General features: G+C 33.1%; 1 protein-coding gene across 2 annotated transcripts in view; it reads right to left on the bottom strand.

Moving 5' to 3' along the window:
- Lerp (lysosomal enzyme receptor protein) overlaps positions 1–19,832 on the bottom strand; it is a 69,199-nt gene continuing 49,367 nt past the window's right edge. The window contains exons 34-42 of one of the 2 annotated variants that reach the window (XM_076515677.1): positions 18,931–19,073; positions 17,804–18,014; positions 16,913–16,996; positions 15,990–16,168; positions 8,849–8,958; positions 8,132–8,217; positions 6,255–6,419; positions 5,422–5,491; positions 1–3,572 (exon numbers count right to left, since the gene is read on the bottom strand). In XM_076515677.1, the coding sequence (XP_076371792.1) occupies positions 3,468–3,572; positions 5,422–5,491; positions 6,255–6,419; positions 8,132–8,217; positions 8,849–8,958; positions 15,990–16,168; positions 16,913–16,996; positions 17,804–18,014; positions 18,931–19,073 (1,153 nt within the window). In that variant the 3' untranslated portion in view covers positions 1–3,467. The remainder of the gene's footprint in view (positions 3,573–5,421; positions 5,492–6,254; positions 6,420–8,131; positions 8,218–8,848; positions 8,959–15,989; positions 16,169–16,912; positions 16,997–17,803; positions 18,015–18,930; positions 19,074–19,832) is intronic. The other variant, XM_076515678.1, reaches the window with a different exon arrangement.

Here is a 19,832-nt window from a genome sequence, read left to right as displayed (position 1 = left end):
TTCAATACTAAGAAAATTATTTATTTTAACACATTATACAGCAATAAAACATTCAGACCGATATAGATATTTTCCAGCAATACCCCACCCCTAGTATAAACATTACATCGTAAGGTTTCTTGAACATGTCCTTACGTCACATCACTAAATTAATCCTACTGTATTTCAGTGTAACTTACAGAAACTGTGGAGATTAGTCAATTTTAACCTACTAATAAAATTTATAGATACAAACAATTTATAACATTAATGGGTCTTAATTGGTGATATTGTTCCAAACTTTGTAAACTAAAATTACAAAAAAAAAGTATTTTAAACAAATACCACAATATAAAAGGACTAGAGAAAAAGACAACCATCTTTGGTCACAAACTAAAACTTATGTTCTTAGAGATGAATTATTTATTTATTTGTAATTTACAGCTAAAGGAAACTTGCCTTCATACATCTACTGAACTAATAGAAAATTGGATTAAAATGTTAAGAATAAAAAAAAATTAAAATTGATTCCTTGCAAATCTAAATTACTGAAATCAGTTTTTTTTTTATATTAACAGACCAATCCACTAGAATACTGATGTTTAGTTTATAGAACAAAAGAGATATTCAGCATTCCTGCTTTGAAACCAACGAATATGATAACTTTTCATTTTCAGTGAAGAAACGTTACTGAGCTTACACTTATTTTCATTCCACCAATGGATAGATAAAGCAGCCAAGGTTAGAGTCTTAGAAAGCTCTCTATGAAAGCCCTGAAAAATACCTCAGCAACTTAGCAACACTAAGTTTTCTTCAGCAAAAACTTGTTACTGCAGTAAGCCTTATGGTTTTTACTATCAAGTCTCGAACACTCGAGTAGGTGAAATGTCATCTGTAAGCTACAGACAGTAGTAGAAAAGACTAAATTCTTAAAGTGGAGTCCCAAATGGAGATAGGAAACAATGAACTATACTTTAGAATTTCAACTGAGGAAAAGACAACATAAACTGTATTTCTAGACTAGTTACACCTTTAAAAAAAAATGAAAAATTTATGACTAACATGTTACCCAAATTTGCAAGTTAAAATACAGAAAAACATCTGTTTACACAAACCTGAATATTAACGTTTCTAACTGGTTAATTTGAAATCTGTTAACTAACCACGTTTTAGGAGTAGAAACTAGAGACAACAGAAAGGTTACCATGTAGTTGCACACAAGGCAAAAGCAAAAATCATTTAAATAATAAGGGACAGTTAGGTGTTGTTATTGATAATAAATGAGTTGCATTCTAATACCCAGAAATTCACAAGTTTGTAACTGAATAGTAAACATTAAATTTCATCAACTAAAAGTAGTAAAGTAAACCTTATTTGTTTAAAGCTATTAAAAATTCCAAACTGTTAATTAAGAGATTTAATAGCACCTACAACATTTTATTTTATAACGACAACAATCATATTGAGATAACATTCAGTGAAAGAAATCTAATCTGGTTCACTACACACATTATCATGTACAACAAACACTGGTACAGTAAAAAATGTTGACATTAATTACTAACAAACCAAAGTTAGACACAATAATCAGTGATGTAGAGAAAACGCACTTGTAAAGAAAAATATATAATATGAAAATGGCTCGTTTGGGTTGAGAAAATTTTTTACATAGAGGAGCAAAAAAACATTTCAACCTTCTTCAAATCTGAGGATGACAGAAGAAGGTCGAAACATTGTTTGCTTCTCTAGGTAAAAAGCTTTCTCAACCCAAATGAGCCGTTTTTACATATATAAAGTTAGACAAATATTTATTATGTCCATGTGAGTAGCTTTTAAAATTCAATGTTTATGTTTCCACTTTTATGCAGAGAATATTTAAATTTATTTCTGTTTTATTTTTTAGTTTCAGCATACAATAAAGATTTTTAGATAATTATTTCTTGAGTGAAGTGGAACCCAAAACGCATACGTCTAACACAGGATATAAGAGTCATAGTTCCTCCCTCAATGTTAACACCAATTAAACTTATAATTAAGATACCTGTTAACTGTTAGGTAATAACAATGCTTTCAACATTAAAATAAAGAGATACAGGTAAAAACAATAGCTCCAGTTCTTTATGATTTAACACTAAGAATGAAGTTTTCCAATGGCACACAAGAGCTGCTCAACTATTATAAGTATTGTGTATAATAAAAACTAGACATTTGCAGTTTGTCACACTTCTACATCTTACCATATTCTGAAAGTTATTTCAGATATTAATATAACCCCAGTTCACTTTTTGAACTTTAAACTCTTACTTGGGATTTGATAAATTTTCAAATATATTCCAATAGTACATGCCACGAACCACATTCGGTGCCTCACATTATGACTTGTGTTTATGTGACCACGTCTGTAGTTTATTAAAGACCTACAAACCTACACGTACAAACACCCTCATAATGTTCATTAACCAAAAGAAATCATATCACAGGTTAACACTAGTGGATTTAGTCATAAATTTAATCTCCAAGTATGATGGGTCACATTAAAAGATAACTATAATACAAAGTTACTGATGTTCTTTCATACCTATATATAAAAGGAAAAGGCTTAAGGCACTGTTTTAGCTACTTGCAGTAGTTTACTAAATATTTATTTTACACTGGCTGTTCCAGCAATCCTCAAAAACAATGTGACATATGGTTTAGCTATTACTTCTCAGTTCTCTAAAGAAAGTTACAGCCAACATTTTCTCCCTAACTGTGAAACAAACAGAGGTTTTTCTAAGAAACAAAGAATTCTTAAAGCATTTTACATTTAGGTACCATATTTTACTTTTTCATTTGACCCTGAATAATACACATTGTTCTTCCTCACTTTGAAGCCAGGTTGTAAAATAATGTACAATGTATTGAACACAAATTAACTGATGTATTAAAATTTTAACTTTTTTGACTATTAAAAAAAAAGATGTTTAGATTTCTAGTTAACGTGACTAACATTAAAAATGACAACCCTGACTAACCATTTAAAAACTATATAACTAATTGTTGAAAGATTGCACTCAATTTACTAAACTTTAAAATTTAAGATGTTTAGTATACTAAAACATAAGGAAGCAGCGATTTTATACCATCATGGAACTAAGATAAGTGATCTTTAACTTATAAAATACAAAATTACAATATAGTTACCAAAAACAAAAATTGCAGAATATCAAAACTTAGTCTGTACTTAAGATCTAGGTGGTAATTTTGGGAACACAAACTTATCCTTGTCATCACTTTTCTGTATAATGTTCAATTGTTTACATCATAAATATTTCAGTTACAACAAAAACAAATATGCTACTATCTACAATTCCTGGCTGGCTTGCAAAGTATTATTACAAATAAATCCACCCACCCAAATCACAATGTCTTCAGTCAAGTTATTTGGTTTGGAACTGCAATAAATAAAAACCGTTTTGAAAAAAAAAAAAAAGTTGGGTAACTGGAGGTCAGGTCAGTAAATCTACATCACTGTCTTCATCTTGATATGTGTGAAGTACATTTTCATGAGACAACAAGACTACATCGCTTTCTCTGGAGGATCCTGCCATCTGCTGGATGGAGAATTATTTTCAGTTAATTAAAGTCTTTCATTACAAAAAAAAATATTACAAAAAAACAAAAACAATATTAACATAGATACAAAATGTAAATCAAGATATTTAAATACAGCCCCTCACATCAGCTCCATTTATGTAGAAGTCAAAACATACCATCTCAAGAACCAGGTATAAAAACTACCCAAATAATATACAAGTTTAAGAACCAGGTATAAAAACTACCCAAATAATATACAAGTTTAAGAACCAGGTATAAAAACTACCCAAATAATATACAAGTTTAAGAACCAGGTATAAAACTACCCAAATAATATACAAGTTTAAGAACCAGGTATAAAAACTACCCAAATAATATACAAGTTTAAGAACCAGGTATAAAAACTACCCAAATAATATACAAGTTTAAGAACCAGGTATAAAAACTACCCAAATAATATACAAGTTTAAGAACCAGGTATAAAAACTACCCAAATAATATACAAGTTTAAGAACCAGGTATAAAAACTACCCAAATAATATACAAGTTTAAGAACCAGGTATAAAAACTACCCAGATAATATACAAGTTTAAGAACCAGGTATAAAACTACCCAGATAATATACAAGTTTAAGAACCAGGTATAAAAACTACCCAGATAATATACAAGTTTAAGAACCAGGTATAAAAACTACCCAGATAATATACAAGTTTAAGAACCAGGTATAAAAACTACCCAGATAATATACAAGTTTAAGAACCAGGTATAAAAACTACCCAGATAATATACCAGTTTAAGAACCAGGTATAAAACTACCCAGATAATATACCAGTTTAAGAACCAGGTATAAAAACTACCCAGATAATATACCAGTTTAAGAACCAGGTATAAAAACTACCCAGATAATATACCAGTTTAAGAACCAGGTATAAAAACTACCCAAATAATATACCAGTTTAAGAACCAGGTATAAAAACTACCCAAATAATATACCAGTTTAAGAACCAGGTATAAAAACTACCCAAATAATATACCAGTTTAAGAACCAGGTATAAAAACTACCCAAATAATATACCAGTTTAAGAACCAGGTTGAAACAAAACAGAACGCTCAATGGTCTCTACACAAAATTCTTTTAGGAAGAATTAAGAGTAAAATAATCTACGAGACTTATTAGATATACTTCTGTGCATCAGCAATACTAAACATGGGGCACACGTTTAACCAATTATATTTGATTACTCAAAAGGATCTCTGCCAGCTTACCCTAAAATTGGAATTACTTCTTACTTCAGGAAGGATTAGAATAAATTAATTTATGAAACCTTGACTGTGGGCAATGAAAGGGTTTGATCCCCCAGACCCTGTAATTAGATCTCAAATAGGTCAAGAGATGATGGAACTATGAGCTAAAAGTAGCTACTTGAGAAAAAAAAAAAAAAAAGCCATTCTATGGGTCACTATGCCACGGCTGAAAACTACCAAAACACACCAGTTTAAGGAACAACATAAAACTACTACTTATATGATATACCAATTTCTTCAAGCCTAAGTATAAAAGTACCTAAATAAACCAGCTTCTTTAAAAGCTAGCATTAACATACAAAACAATCATTTCTAACCAAGTAACATGGAAGTTTAGAATAATTTTAACATGATAAATTAATTTCTTGCATCAAAAAAAGAAATCAATAATACTCAACCAATGAACAAGATTTATTAGCTGATTTACAGTATTTCATTGATACTGATATGTAAATAATATTCTATAAACAATCAGTGGCATCCAATGCTACACTGTAAAGAGTCACTTCTTCAATATTATTAATTAAAATGAATAACTGAATTCTCAAGTTTTCAACATACCCTTGAATAGTGCAGACGTGGAATATTGATTTTTCTGAAGGCACTTTTCACTCTATTACCAATTGCTGTCCTGTGGAAGAAAGAAAAGCATAAGAAAAATGCTTTTCTCATCATAAATAATAGTTTGTTAAAGTTTCAAAGTCTTAGAATAAACTTGAGATTATGTAACTTCTTAATATAGTTATTGATGAACCTTCCAGGGATATAAAAAGTTTGGCTTGTGCAGTTAGAAGGAAAGTTAGGTCTGTACAGCAAACAAAATAGGAAAAACAAGTGACACAGAAGAACTAAGTTTAAATAACTGAAATATTAAAAATTAGATTAAATACACATGGAAACTTTAACACATCCATTCTAACACATCCCAATTCTGTCAATCTAACACATCCCAATTCTGTCAATCGAGCATTCTTTATTCATGGAAACCCACTACCATAATTTCTCTCTTCTCAACCCGTTTCACGAATATTGACAAACATCCCATAAAACATGCAAAGCCAGATTACTAAATTATTTTTCATTTAATTATTGTAAAATCTTGTAGAGTGGCTTCTGACTCCTATTAAGATAGAGAACTTGGGTACTTGTCACATACAAAAATCTCGAGACTGATGCATTTCACAGAAGTATGGAAATATTTATAAGTTTTAAATTCTTGTTTTTGTTTTTCATTTCCAGTTGATCCATTATGTCTTCTAATAAACCTCAGATATTGTAGAGACAAATTTACCAGTGATACTTTACCAAACAAAGTCTGACAAAAATACTGTAAACAAAGTTTCTTAAAACCTGTGAATGGAAAATTAAGAAACAAAGATAAACAGAGAAGTTACCTCCTCTCTTCTTTAGCAAGGATAAACACAATAAAAGCCACAAGAACAGCACTCAGTACTACAGCAACAATGATCTGAGTTGAAGAAGACACAGATTTGTTTGTGTTCAGTTTGTTTATCTGAACCATACCCTTTTCATCTTTCAGTCCATGATCAGCCACTGATCTGTAAGAAAACACATCTATGAGCTTCAGTAATATTTAAATTGAAATATGAAAATAAATTTATCTAATCTGTTTACCTTCCTGTTTGCAAATTAGGGTAAAAAGTAATGCTATAACATGGGACACGTAGAGTACCCTAATGCGAGTTAAAGTACATAAACGGTTTACTTTATCCATAGGAATTGGTTTTAAACAAAGCATTAGATTTCACTTTATTATGGTGATGGTTCCACTTACTAACTGCTGGCTCAGTTCAGCCCCTAATTGTGTAAGTTTGCTAAACTTTTAATGTGAGTCTTAGCAAAAGATGATTTTCTGCTAAGCTTAAACATACTTATCTTCATCTTAAAGTTTTCACATTTCATTTCAATAACCTCTAAAACTTTTACAGCAACAATTTTTTTCCATACATGTTTAAACTTTACTTCTTACCTTCTTTACCCTTACTCTAATTTTAGCAAAATAATTATTGTACAATGAATTAAAAACTAAATTGTTTCACAGTTTTCTCCTGAAGAAGAGAGGTCCACCTTTTGAAAGCACTCGAGTTGTAAGATTTTGTTCATTTCTACCAACACTTCCTGAACCTTTGTTTTCAAACATCATTAAAAACATCAAAAGTATTAAACATAATAAAAACACTAGTTTCTAGAATGGTTGCAGATTGTGATAGGATGAGTTATGTTAATAGCTACAAGTCTACTAATCCTTTTCACAAGTATTTTCATTTAATTGCTTTTTGATCTATCTCTAATTAGTGTAACAAAACAATAAATCACCTAAAAAGAATTACATCTCTAGAGAACAGCCTGCATACATTCCTCACAGTTTACATTTTTTTCCATTTTAGGTATCTTAAAGATAAGCATACAGGCACAAAGTGTACATTGTGATAGTTCTACAGTTACATTAAAAACTAAATTAAAACATCGTAATCAAAGCAAGTTAAATGAGTGTGTGTGTGTTTTCTTTTAGCAAAGCCACATTGGAGTATCTGCTAAGTACACCGAGGAGAATCAAAACCGAGTTTAGCGTTGTAAATCTGGAGATCTACCGCTGTACTAGCAGTGGACAAATTAAATGAGTTTGGAATAACAACAGTTCATAATTCAAGTTACATAAGTATTAACTTTGTATTTCAAAGAGGAATATTTAAATAAAGACTTAATCTTCAATTCTGAGGTTCACACAACTTGGGTGACACTAAGAAATCTGTTACAGCTTTTGATCTCTTCACTTAGTGCTTCAGATAGATCAAACAATTAGATATAGTTACTGACAGAATATCAAATTTTAACCTCTTCTTGCTTTGAGATATCACTTTGTTCAACCCATATTGACATTCTCCCCCTCACATATCCTGTTTTGTAAAAAACATCTAATTTTCTGATGTTTCTTTTATTCATGTTTACAATCAATACAAAATTTCTATACTACATATATCAGGCAATTGTTCATTAGTTAAATTTAGTTATTAAAACTTCAAAAAACTCTGTAAATGAACATATACAGTAAGTTATGTATAAAAACAACACTACAGATGTTTTTAAACTTGATAACTTTGAGAAGACTGAACAAGTTTTAACTTATAATTAGACAACATATTAAAAATTACCATGCACCAAATACTTCATTATCAAGACCAACTCAACAGTTAATTCTAAAACTTAAGATACCTAATACATTAGATATAGAAAATCAATAACAGCTTACACAAAATTCTGTGGACACACACTAGATGTCTCCCAATTAAACAGGTAATCACAATTATTACTTTCGTATACAAATTCTGGGCTCCCCTGAAATAAACAGAAACAAATTTATTTAATTCATGCATAACTAAACATAACTTCAATAATTGTTCAATAACTTCCCAAGTTACTATATCATTTATTAAGCATTTTGCTACCTATTTCAAGTTGTTTTTGTCGTAGTGTTGCATACTTACACCGATGTAATGCAAGAAATTTTAAACTAGAGGTTACTACTAAAAACTAACATTTTACTTTGTACCTTTATCACCCTGAATGAAGTTTCATTAGAAACAATCACTTGAAAACTTCAAAACCGATTTTTTTAATGTGTTTGAGAGAAACAAAAAGGTGCAATTCCATTTCAGATATTGTTTCTTCTGCTGTAATTTTAAAAATTTAGAAGAAAGTTTTTTCCACATTTTTGATAAACAGAGATGCATTTCACAAATAAATGGTAGTACAGCTCACAATATTTCTTCTTCTCAGGTACATTATATGTTTCTATATTAAGAACAAAAAACAAAAGAGCATTCCGTTTTTGTTTTTTTTTCCACTCCTAAGTTTCATGAAATATACATTCACAGGTGATGCTAGTTCTAAGTTTGAGTGAGAAATTCTATCTACAGCTGTTTTTATCTCAAGTTAACAGGAACAAGACAACTGTCCTAAAACTTACAATGCCAGCTGGTGTCGAACACTGGAATGTGATTATGGCCGTTACATTCTTCTTATGGTTCTTCCCACATTTACGTCCATAAGAAGTTAACACTAACTGGAGTTCTGTGCCTACATAACAAATACAAGAGATTCATTGGAAAGATTAGAATATAAAACAAAAAAAAGAGAAAATACTTTATTTCTACCTCTTGAAACTGCTTATAATGTTAATTAATCCATTTCAGTAAATATCAGAAGAATTTTTTCAGATAACGTTCAAGAAATTAGAATCATTAAGAAAAACAGCAGTGATACTACACTAAGCCTAAAGAAATATTGTACAACTTTATAAACTTTGTTATTTTACATAAAACTAAAGTTTCTAATTGCATGATTTTTATTTAATAGAATTTCTGGCCTAACAAAAAAACAAAGCTTAATATTTCACATCAAAAACTAACTTTAAATGTTTTTTTTTTCACAAGTAAAAATGTTACTTTCATCTCTGAATGATTACTGATAGTTATTTTGTTAAATGTAAAACCCCAATATTGTGTGTCAGTTTCAATTTTTATCCATCTCCATCTGTTTTCTCTGGAATTAATAAGATTTTAAATTGACAAAAATTTTCAATTATTGAAATTTCTCCAAATTAACAAGCAAACCTCAAACAATGAAACAGCAAACAAACATGTACTACAAACTTATCTCTATAAAAAAATTTACAATTCTAATTGTTTACTTATAAATATAATTCTTTACTGGGTGAGTCGTATTTTATTAACCCTAGAATTACCAATGGGACCCACATGGACCCAAAGACAGTTTTAAACACGTTTTCTCTCAGTAGTTCTCAGTAGGTCTATGACTGCTGTTATGACATCCCTATACTTGAGTAATGAAGCACATTACACCAATGTAATAAGCTGGTAAATAATGTACTATGTTCTCCCTAAAATAAATCACTTCATTATAGTTACAAATTATTATTTGATAATTTATTAATACATGGGGGTCACAAAAATAACAGCAATATCGATATTAATCCTACAAGTTATTACTGAAGTCCTTTCTCATATTTTACAAATTGTATCATTTTACTCAATTTTTTTAATCAGTTCTACGTTAGTTGAAACATAAGAAACCAGAAAAATCACTAAATATCTCGCAACATGTGAGCCTTGCCAATTATTATATTACTTTGTAAAGAAAGTAACAATTCAAGAATATAATTCTTTTTGACCTTTGCACTTGGTGGGTTTCGTTGTATCGAATATTTTAAAATACAGAAACATAGCAATAACATTTGAGTCTTTGTAATTTAATGCATGTGAAGATAATAAATATGAATATAAATAAACCCTGATGACTTACATTTAGTTTCTTCTAAAAAATTGGAGTCTTCAAAAAAGAACAATCTTAAATTTACACACTTTTAGACTAAAATTATTATCCTGGGCTTAGTACCAAATTCACTTTAGTAAAAAATATGCAACTAAAATAAGGGACTCATCTGAGAATAGTAAAACATAATTTATGCATACATGTACAAGTGTACTAATTGGTCTGGTTTCAATTTCATTTAAAGCTACATAAGAGCTATTTGCACTAGCTGTCCCTAATTTAGCAGCAATAGATTTGAAGAAAGACAGCTAGTCAACACCAACTACTGCTAGCTCTTTGGTTACTCTTTTTCCAACAAATCATGGGATTGATCATCACATTAACATCCCCATGACTTACAAGTTGGTTGGTTGATTGTTTATTGGCACAAAGCAATTAGGCTATCTGCACCAAACAGGTACAAAATTAAAAAAAGTAAAATTATTAAAATAGGTTCTCATGAATACCAACATGGCCTGGTATCCAGAAAAACTGGATGTAAATAGATAACAGAGAAATGGGCCAGCCAGCGAGAACTAATGTGAAGTGATGCAGCATAAATAGTATAGTTTATGTACTGCATACCTTCTACATGATGCATGTGAGAGAAATGGTCTACAATTTAGTAGTGAACACAGAAACTGTAGAGGGGATCCTGTGTGCAACCACTGTAACAACAAAACATGGCAGGGCTCACACAGTCACCTGATTTTGAACCATCTGTATAAATAAGAATGGCAGGATGGTTCAAAAGGTGTTTGGCAAATAGAAAATGGTAATTCCAATTGGGAGTATATACCTTCTTCAGATGACTCAAAGAAAGGTCACATTTGGGGGATGAGCTGACCAGTGGAAACAGCAACATCATCCAAGGAGACACAATTCAGCCAAATGTGCCTGGATACGAAAGCCAAAAGTAACAAATGCAGACTGTCTATTCTGAAAAAGCATGGCCCCCTGAAGAAAGAAAACATAGCCCCAGATAGGATACTGTGGTAAAAATTAATGTTTTGAAGCATACAGTAAAGACAGTTGCAAACAGCAGAGATGTAGAGGAGGTTCAGGAAACTGTGTAGAAACTTTGGATTGGGGAAGTGCAGAGCTGAAGCCCCAGAAGGTGAATGGGGTTCAACATCTTCGAGGCCATGGGGCTTGGCAGAATCATAGACCATGGACCCATAGCCCAATTTTGATTGAATGAGAGCACAATAGATTTTTAGCATAGAACATTGATCCACTTCCCAAGAGGTGGAAAAGAGGGCATGAAGATGTTTATTGCCCTTGTACACTAGATGCACTGCTGCTTGATGGATGTGTGGAATGAAAGTCAGCTCATTGTCAAATACAAGTTCCAAGAACTTTGCCTTGGGGACCACAGGAAACAACTTCTCCAAAGCCGGCTCGGGCTCAGGGCAAATACTACATTGGTGACAGAAATGGATGCAAAATGTTTTAGATAGAGAGAAGGTAAAACTGTTTGCTGTGGTCCACTTTACTAAATGATTGAGGGTAGTCTGTAGTTGCTGCTCAATAAACCTCATGCTCATCGACTGACACATGTGGAAGTCAGTGACATGGAGTCAGTTTACAACTGCAAGAGGAATTTGTCCACTGACAGCATTAAGCTATATAATGAAAAGTGGAAAACAGCCACGAGGGACTACTAGTTCCTATGGGAAAGAACAGAACAGAAAAATGTGAAACCCACACTGATTTGGAATTACCAGTTCATTAACAATGTTTAATAAAAATGGGCAAATGGCTATGCAATCTCTGAGTGAAGGTCTCATAGGATGCCATACCTACATGTAGTATCGTAAGTCTACTCAAGATGAAATACAGAAACAAGATGTCGCTTGAAAAAAGCTTCCCTTATTGACATTACAATTTGAATCAAGTGGTCCATGGCAGAGTGCTGTCGTTGAAACCCACACTGGGTGGGCGAGAGGAAGTGGTTTGATTTGAAGAATCAAAAAACATGAGAATTAACCATCCTCTCTAAGATCTTAGAGGGACAGCTTGTAAGAGCAATTGGATGATAGTTCAAAATTGTGAGATACCAACAAAACATAATCTAGGCCCGTTTTTGAGCCTTCCATGCCATGAGATGAGTAGGATTCCACCAGAAAAGATACCATGGAAAACACGTTGAGGTTTCAGGACAACTGCAGGATCAAGTTCCGAGAAAGCAGTGAAAGAGGGCCAGTTGGGCTGGTCCAACTTCCATATAGGCATGCTAATTGAGTGGCATTGGCCACAACCAGTCTCCCTCAAAATGATAGGAAAATGATCACTGTGGGTCACCATCAATCCCCCAAGAGAAATGAGAAAAGAGTGAATGGGAGCAGATAGTGAGAACAACTGAAACAATAGATTGACTAGATACATGAAAAGTATAAGAACTGGTATTGAAGAGAAATAGGCTGAGATGCTAGAGCATATGCTCTCAGGAATGACCACTGACTGTTGTCAGAACCCACGCTGAGAGGGCGAGAGGAGATTGTTTGATTCAAGAAACCAAACAAGATAAGCATTAACCATCCTCTCTAAAGCCTTACAGAGACAGCTTGTTCAAGCAATTGGATGGTAGTTTGAATGAATCTTGGGATACTTTCCAGGTTTAGGGAAAGGTAGGACAATAGCCAAAACATTCTCCTGCCAGAGTCAGTTAAAAACAATCAGAAGAATAGCAAGAGAAGCAAGACATAGATGGCACAGCATCTTGTAGTGTACATCATCAGATCTGATCAATGTACTGCCAAACTGATGAAGGACCTGTTTGAGTTACACCACTATAAAGGGACAATTATAGTCATAGAAACAATCAATTTGAAAGGAAGAGGTGATATCTTCAACTGAGTCTTTATAGCTAAGATGATGGAGGATGAAGCAGAAGTGCTAAATAACTGGCAAAAGCTTTCACCTAGAGTACTAGCAATGCTCCAGGTATCACCTACTTCCTGACCATCAGAGAGCAAGATCGAGAGGGGGACAATTATATTGCACACTAACCTCTCAAATCTTGTTCCATATGACTCTGGAACTCATGGAAAAAGATATGCTTGTTGTGAACTCAACCCAAGATTCCTTCTGTCTTTGACAACTTACCTGCGAGCACATGCACGGGCCTTCTGGAGAGCAGTGCAGTTCAAGCATGTGGGATACCTATGAAAAGTATCCAAGACCCATTTTTGAGCCTTTGATGCCATATAGTAGGCAGGATTCCACCACTGACAAGGATATCATGCAAAATGTGTCAAGGTTTTAGGAATACACTTAGCAGCTGCCTGTATAATACAGTCATCTACTGATAGCTTACAAACAATGGCAGGATCAAATTCTGCAAGAGCAGTGAAACAGGGCCACTTGGGCTTGATCCAGCTTCCACCAGGATGTGTGGGTCAGGTGGGACTGACCATGGTCAGTCTCTCCCAAAATTGTAGGAAAATGATCACTGACTTATGGGTTATTGTTAAAAGTGGGAAAATAGTGAAGGGGAGTAAACAGAGATCAATAGCAGTAAAGGACTGACAAGATGCACGAAAATAACAAAAAGGACCAGTACTGAAAAGAGAAAAGTGGTGATCTGAGAGTATACATTCTATGGAGTGACCCCTCCCATCAATTTCAGTAACTGCCCAAAATGCATTGTCCATTAATGTCTCCCAGGATTAAAAAGGGAGATGGCAACTGTTCAATGAGAGCATCAATGTCTGACTGATCATTGGTCTCCTCTGAAGAAAGGTAGAGAGAACAAACAGTGATGGAACAACTAAAGGAAATATAGATGGCTACGGCCTCAAAGGGTGTGTCGAGTAGCAAAGACAGGGTGGGCACATGCTAATCAACAAACAGTGCCATTCCTCCATGCACTCGTCCATCACACAGCCTTTTATTTCTGCACAGAGAAAACTGCCAAAAGGTGACTGTATCAGCAGGTTTCAGAAATGTTTCCTGTAGGTATAGATATACAGGATGGGAGGAAGCAATCAGTGCTTTGATATCATCCAGATTAAAACATAAAACCTCAACAGTTCCATAGTATCAAGGTGGCCATTTATTATTTGTGGAAGCAAATTAAGTGGAGAACCCTTCTGTTTTCGAAGTCTTCTTTCTTTATGCAAGGGAGGTCTGTCAACCTCCATGGATCCTGCCCTGGGTTGACTAGGCAGGTCTTTGTCATTGCAAGAGGATTCCAGTGACTGAGGATGTGAATGATCATTTTGCACATTGGAGCAGGAGAAGATGATGCACCCGAGAAAATGCCCGTACCCGGAATGAAAGGAACTGAATCTTGGGGTTTGCTGGAATGAATGTTTGGGACAGAGATGGGTGTTGATGTTAAATCATCAACTGTTTAAGCATATGTCCAAGATGAAGTGGTGAACAGCAACTTTCGAGCTTCGGGGTAAGTAATGTTTTGAAATGTCTTCAAACACTACACCTCTTTTTCTTCCAACCACTTAGGGCAAAAATGAAAGTAGGATGGGTGAGAGTCATTGCATTTAATACAACAAGAGTCCGTTTCACACTCATATGCATTGTGGTCCTTGCCACTGCAACAAGCATACATCAAGGAACCAGGACATGGTGTCTTCCGAATAACCAAACTACTGACACTGGAAACATCTGAGAGATTTTGGAATGTATGGCCGTACTTTGTAATAAAGATAACCTGCCTTGATGGTGGCAGGTGGATGCAGTGATGTAAATGTTAAAATGAGGATAATGGTCGGCATCATAATTCCATCTTTGCAAGTAGAGATACTCCTCACTGCAGAAAATCTTTGGGTGGAAAAACTAGCAAGAATCTCTGACACAGGGATGTTCTTCAAATCTCTTTTAAAATAACTTCTTATGACAAATTTAAAGTAGCATGGGGTATATCTCCAATCACCTTTGAATGTAAGAGAAGTTCACTGTGTTTAGATGAATATGTTTTCACCAATACGTCACCAGAGCGAAGCTTTCCGACCGACGTTGGAGAGCCAGCAAGTCCCTCTAGTCTCTTCTGAATAAAAAAGTGAGACATTTGCCCTAAAGGTTTTTCTAAAAGAGAATGTAATATGAGAAAATTAGGTACAGGTGTTACAGATGTTGGAAATTGCTGCTCAGAATTTTAAAGATGTGGTAGTTCACCTATGGAATGTTTTTTCACCATTTTAAGTTTTTATTTGGGGAATCCATAATTAAAAAAGGCCACCCATCTACAGGAATTCAAGGCCAAAGTTATGGGTTAAAGTTGGACCCTTCAACCACCAGGATCCTCTCCTCCCCTTCATAGGTTGCCACAAATGGCAAACATGGAAGGATGTTTAGGTCCCAGAGGAAGTAAACTGAAAGTACAGAACCTTCTCTGGGAGGTCTCCTCAACACACACACACACACACACACACACACACACACACGAGGCAGCTGAAAGGACAAGCACATTTAGTGACAGAGGTTTGAACCTACACCCCTCACACAGAGTCAGGTGCCCCCCTAACCACCATGGTATGCCAACAGCACGGTGTAGCCTACATCTTACAAAAAAAAACTTGTATTTATGTAGAAGTTAATCATGCAACATGAATACATTTTTACACTAATTTACAAGTTCATATTTTAACCATATTAACATCAACATTCATTAAATTCAATTTTTTATTGAAAGAAATATATATTTACTGAAGATATACAAAAAGTTAATATTGGTAAAATAAATTTTACATAAAGTTCTGAAAACCTAAAATTTTAGAAATTATTACAAAAGCTCTTACAGTTTTATTACCAACCTTTCAAAATGAACTCTCTCGTGAGAAAACTGCCCACGTCTCTGAAAAACGTTTTATTGATATTTGTTTGACAGATGGCTGCTTGAGAACATGCAACATCTAATTCTTTTAATCCTCCATTCAGATTAACGTAATAAATGTATTCATCGTGGTTTCTACTTTCTCTAACTTCAAAAGTTCTGCAAAAAAGAAATCAATAATGGAAGTCAAGTTATAGCACCAGTTAAAGATTTTCATTTTTCTTAATATAAACAAAAAACCCTACCTGATCATCTAGTACATGTTTTAATTCTATGCGGCAGCAGGATATGACCCATGGACCCTCAAGTGTAAAGTTTAGCATGCTAACCACAAGGCCATTTTCGATCAATATTCAGAAGGGGTTTGGAGAGTAGCTTAACAAATATAAGCAATAAATTTATTATAGAAATAGTAAAAACATCCTACCTACTTGTGCTGAGAACCAATCAACTTCAATGGTCTAAAACAGACTTTGAGAGAATAAATCTCCCCCCACCTCTCCCCATTTAAAATTTTCAATTAAAAAAAATTCTTTTCTACGTAAGCGTCCACAACTTATGTAAAGAATAATACTGGACTATATTTCAGAGATGTTTAGAAACAGGTTATAAAAACCACAATAAACATTTCATTAAAAACCTTATTATACATCAGATGATCTTCTAGTTCTATTTGAAAATAAACAGACTAGGTTCAATGGCAGACCTAACTTCACAAAGAACATTTCATCAAAAATTCCAAAAACAAATACGTCTCTCACACAAACTAGTGGAATGCTTTTGAAGAAGCTGTGAAGTGAAATGTTGAGCATTAAATTAAATACAAATAAGATTTGATGTTATAAAGTCATTTACCTCACTGAATCCTTTAACACCGACTTACAAGCAAAAAATACAACTTACTGACTTAGCTGAGGTGAAACATCCATTCTTACATCCAATCTTGAATCATAGATCATGCCATCATTTTCTGGTATCAATAAATCACTGAAACAAAATCAAAGTCTAGTGTTGGATCAACTTTATGCTCATATTCAACAGGAGTGCAAGAAAACTGAACATTATTAAAATAAAACAAATAAAATATAATGACTAGTTTTATTGACCTTTAGGAGCTATCATCAGAAGATTTTGCTTTTGAATTTTGTGCAAAGCTACACGAGGGTTATACGTGCCAGCCGTCCCTAATTTAGCAGTGTAAAACTAGAGGGAAGTCATCACCTCCCACCTCCAACTCTTGGGCTACACACTGTTACCAACAAATAATGGGATTGAACATCACATTATAGTGCCCTCACAGTTGAAAAAGAAAGCATGTTTGGTGTGACTGGGATTTGAGCCATCATCATAGTAATGTTCATAACTAAGAGTTACATTGCACAGAACATAGAACAAGAAAGTTATATCTAACATTCACTCAATTATAAATATCAATTTTAAATCAACTTCAGTCAGTTCATATCTTACACAATATTTTAGTTACCTAATTTTTTACTCCTTCAATTTTAATACACAATTTGTACAAAGAACGTGTAACATTTACAGCAGATTTTCTACCACAAAAAATTTTTAACTAACAGTGAGAGAATGCTTTGATCAATCTATATTTCATTACATCAAGGTTTTGGTTGAAAACACAGCTTTATATTCAATTCAATAGGTTTGTTTGGCATATTTTTTATAATTCTAAGAGATTCCTCTGAGATGCCTCTACCAACATTCTGAACTACTTATTAACTTCACAAGATTTAAGTTTATGTAGCTCCCAAACACGTGTAAAAGTCACCAACTTACACTTTCTCACGGCAAGCCACACTAGTCACCCACAAAAACTCAAAGACACAACCATCACGAGCAGTATCTGAGAGAAGTCTTGGTCGTCCAATCGTGTTCCCACATTTTAACTTGATATGAGAGGAAGCAAACTGTTTACTGCCATGCTGGCCCAATATTTCACAGGCTGTGTTGCTGCCTTCGATGTAAGTCAACAGCAAATTACCTTCATCTGTTGTAGAATATACAATGAAAACTAAATATCAAAGTGACACAACCACAAAAAATACATTAAAATATACTGTATGACCTTCCTATATTCTGCACCAGCAAGATAATATTTAAACAAAAATAATTTCCAAAAAACAAACAACGTATTCACTCTCAAATCCAGAATACAAAGTGAAGAACAGGGAATACAAAATTGAACACTAGAGTGTGAGAAAAAAACTAACACCCTGTATACCAGACTCTTGATAAAGACATATGATGTCTCTATGATGCACATAGCTGATGTTGATTTTGTAACATACATACAATATGTCTGTTCCATCTTAAAATTATCATTCAGTTTAATATTAAATTAGCTTCACTTCAATATTTATATCAAAATGTGATTTCCATCTCTGCCAAATATATGAATTAAAATGTTCACCAATGCTTATCTGGTTAAAGTAAATCAAACCATACAATATTTTTTGTATGTCATAACAAACTAAAAAATGAAAGATTAAATACTTTACCATTTTGCAATTTAATGTTATTTATCCACTGATTACATATGTTCTCAAATATTATGTATCCATTAATTATCTACATTATTGAATGTTATTTATCCATTTATTACTTAAGTTCTTGAATACTATTTACCTGATATGCTACTTCTGTTTAAATAGCTGACAAAAATGTACCCCTGATTATTAAATAAATCATTTTAATACAAATACCAGCTAGAAATTATATAGAAAAATAATATTGCACATCTTAAAAACAAAAAAATTAGTAATTAGGGTTCATCTTCACAATCACATGCAATCATTAATTTTGAAGCCATTACTAATTATCCTGCAATATTACAAAACTGGTTTATATACCAATGAAAATCCTAACAAAAGAAATCAATAATAAATAACAGAATATTTAGTTACCATCCAGTGAAAGTTTCTGTGTCTCCACCATCCCCAGTGATTCAACCTGTCCCTCTGTAGTTTGACGACAAACAGCAGCAGTGGGAGGACAAGACACACTTTTGGGTAGCTCCCGAAGCCCATGACAAACATTAAGCCAATATCTGTGTATAAAAATCATTATACATTTAAAAAAACATTCAAATACATAAAAGAAATCAGACTGTATAAAAAAGACAGTACTGACTTTCATAAAGCATGTACAATCATTCAAAAATAAAAGAAAACTTAAACTAAAGACAATATAAGACTATATTACTTTTCCATAGCTGTTAAAACAGGTCTTAGACAATGAGGTCTTCACAACAAGGTCTGAATTATTCTTGTGGTAAGTGCTGCAAAACAGACTTCCTCAGATCAGAGTTAGATAATTACATTAACGTAATGAGTACAATATGGACAATAATTGGTTGAAAATGTAGCTTCTTTCAAATTCATATGTTTACTTAGCATTTTTCAAGAAAATTATTTTATAGTTTTTAAAAGGTTTCACTAGGTGCCCTACACCAACATTGTCACTCTGAAAGAAGGATGAACCATCATTTTGGAGGTTTGCAACTGTGAATAAACTTGTACAAGATTCGTATTTTGTTATAGTTTTGTAGGAATGTCAAACAAGACTAGGAGTCTGGTAGAAAAACACACAGTTCTACATATCAATACTTAATATCTATTAGAGATAGACACAAATACTGATTTGGCTCACTGTACGTTTGATACAAAAGTAGACAGAATACTTATAATTTTATCTAATATTAAGGCACTAGTAAATTGCATCAGTGTTAGTTGAGGATATTTTAAATTTTTACTACTTTGACATAATCAGACGAACAATTTCTTGATTACGAGCTAGTAACACAATT

The sequence above is a fragment of the Tachypleus tridentatus genome, chromosome 7 (assembly GCF_004210375.1).
Source record: "Tachypleus tridentatus isolate NWPU-2018 chromosome 7, ASM421037v1, whole genome shotgun sequence".
Classification (NCBI taxonomy): Eukaryota; Metazoa; Arthropoda; class Merostomata; order Xiphosura; family Limulidae; genus Tachypleus; species Tachypleus tridentatus.
The sequence above is the reverse complement of the archived record's forward strand: the minus strand, read 5'-3'. Positions and strand labels throughout refer to the sequence as shown.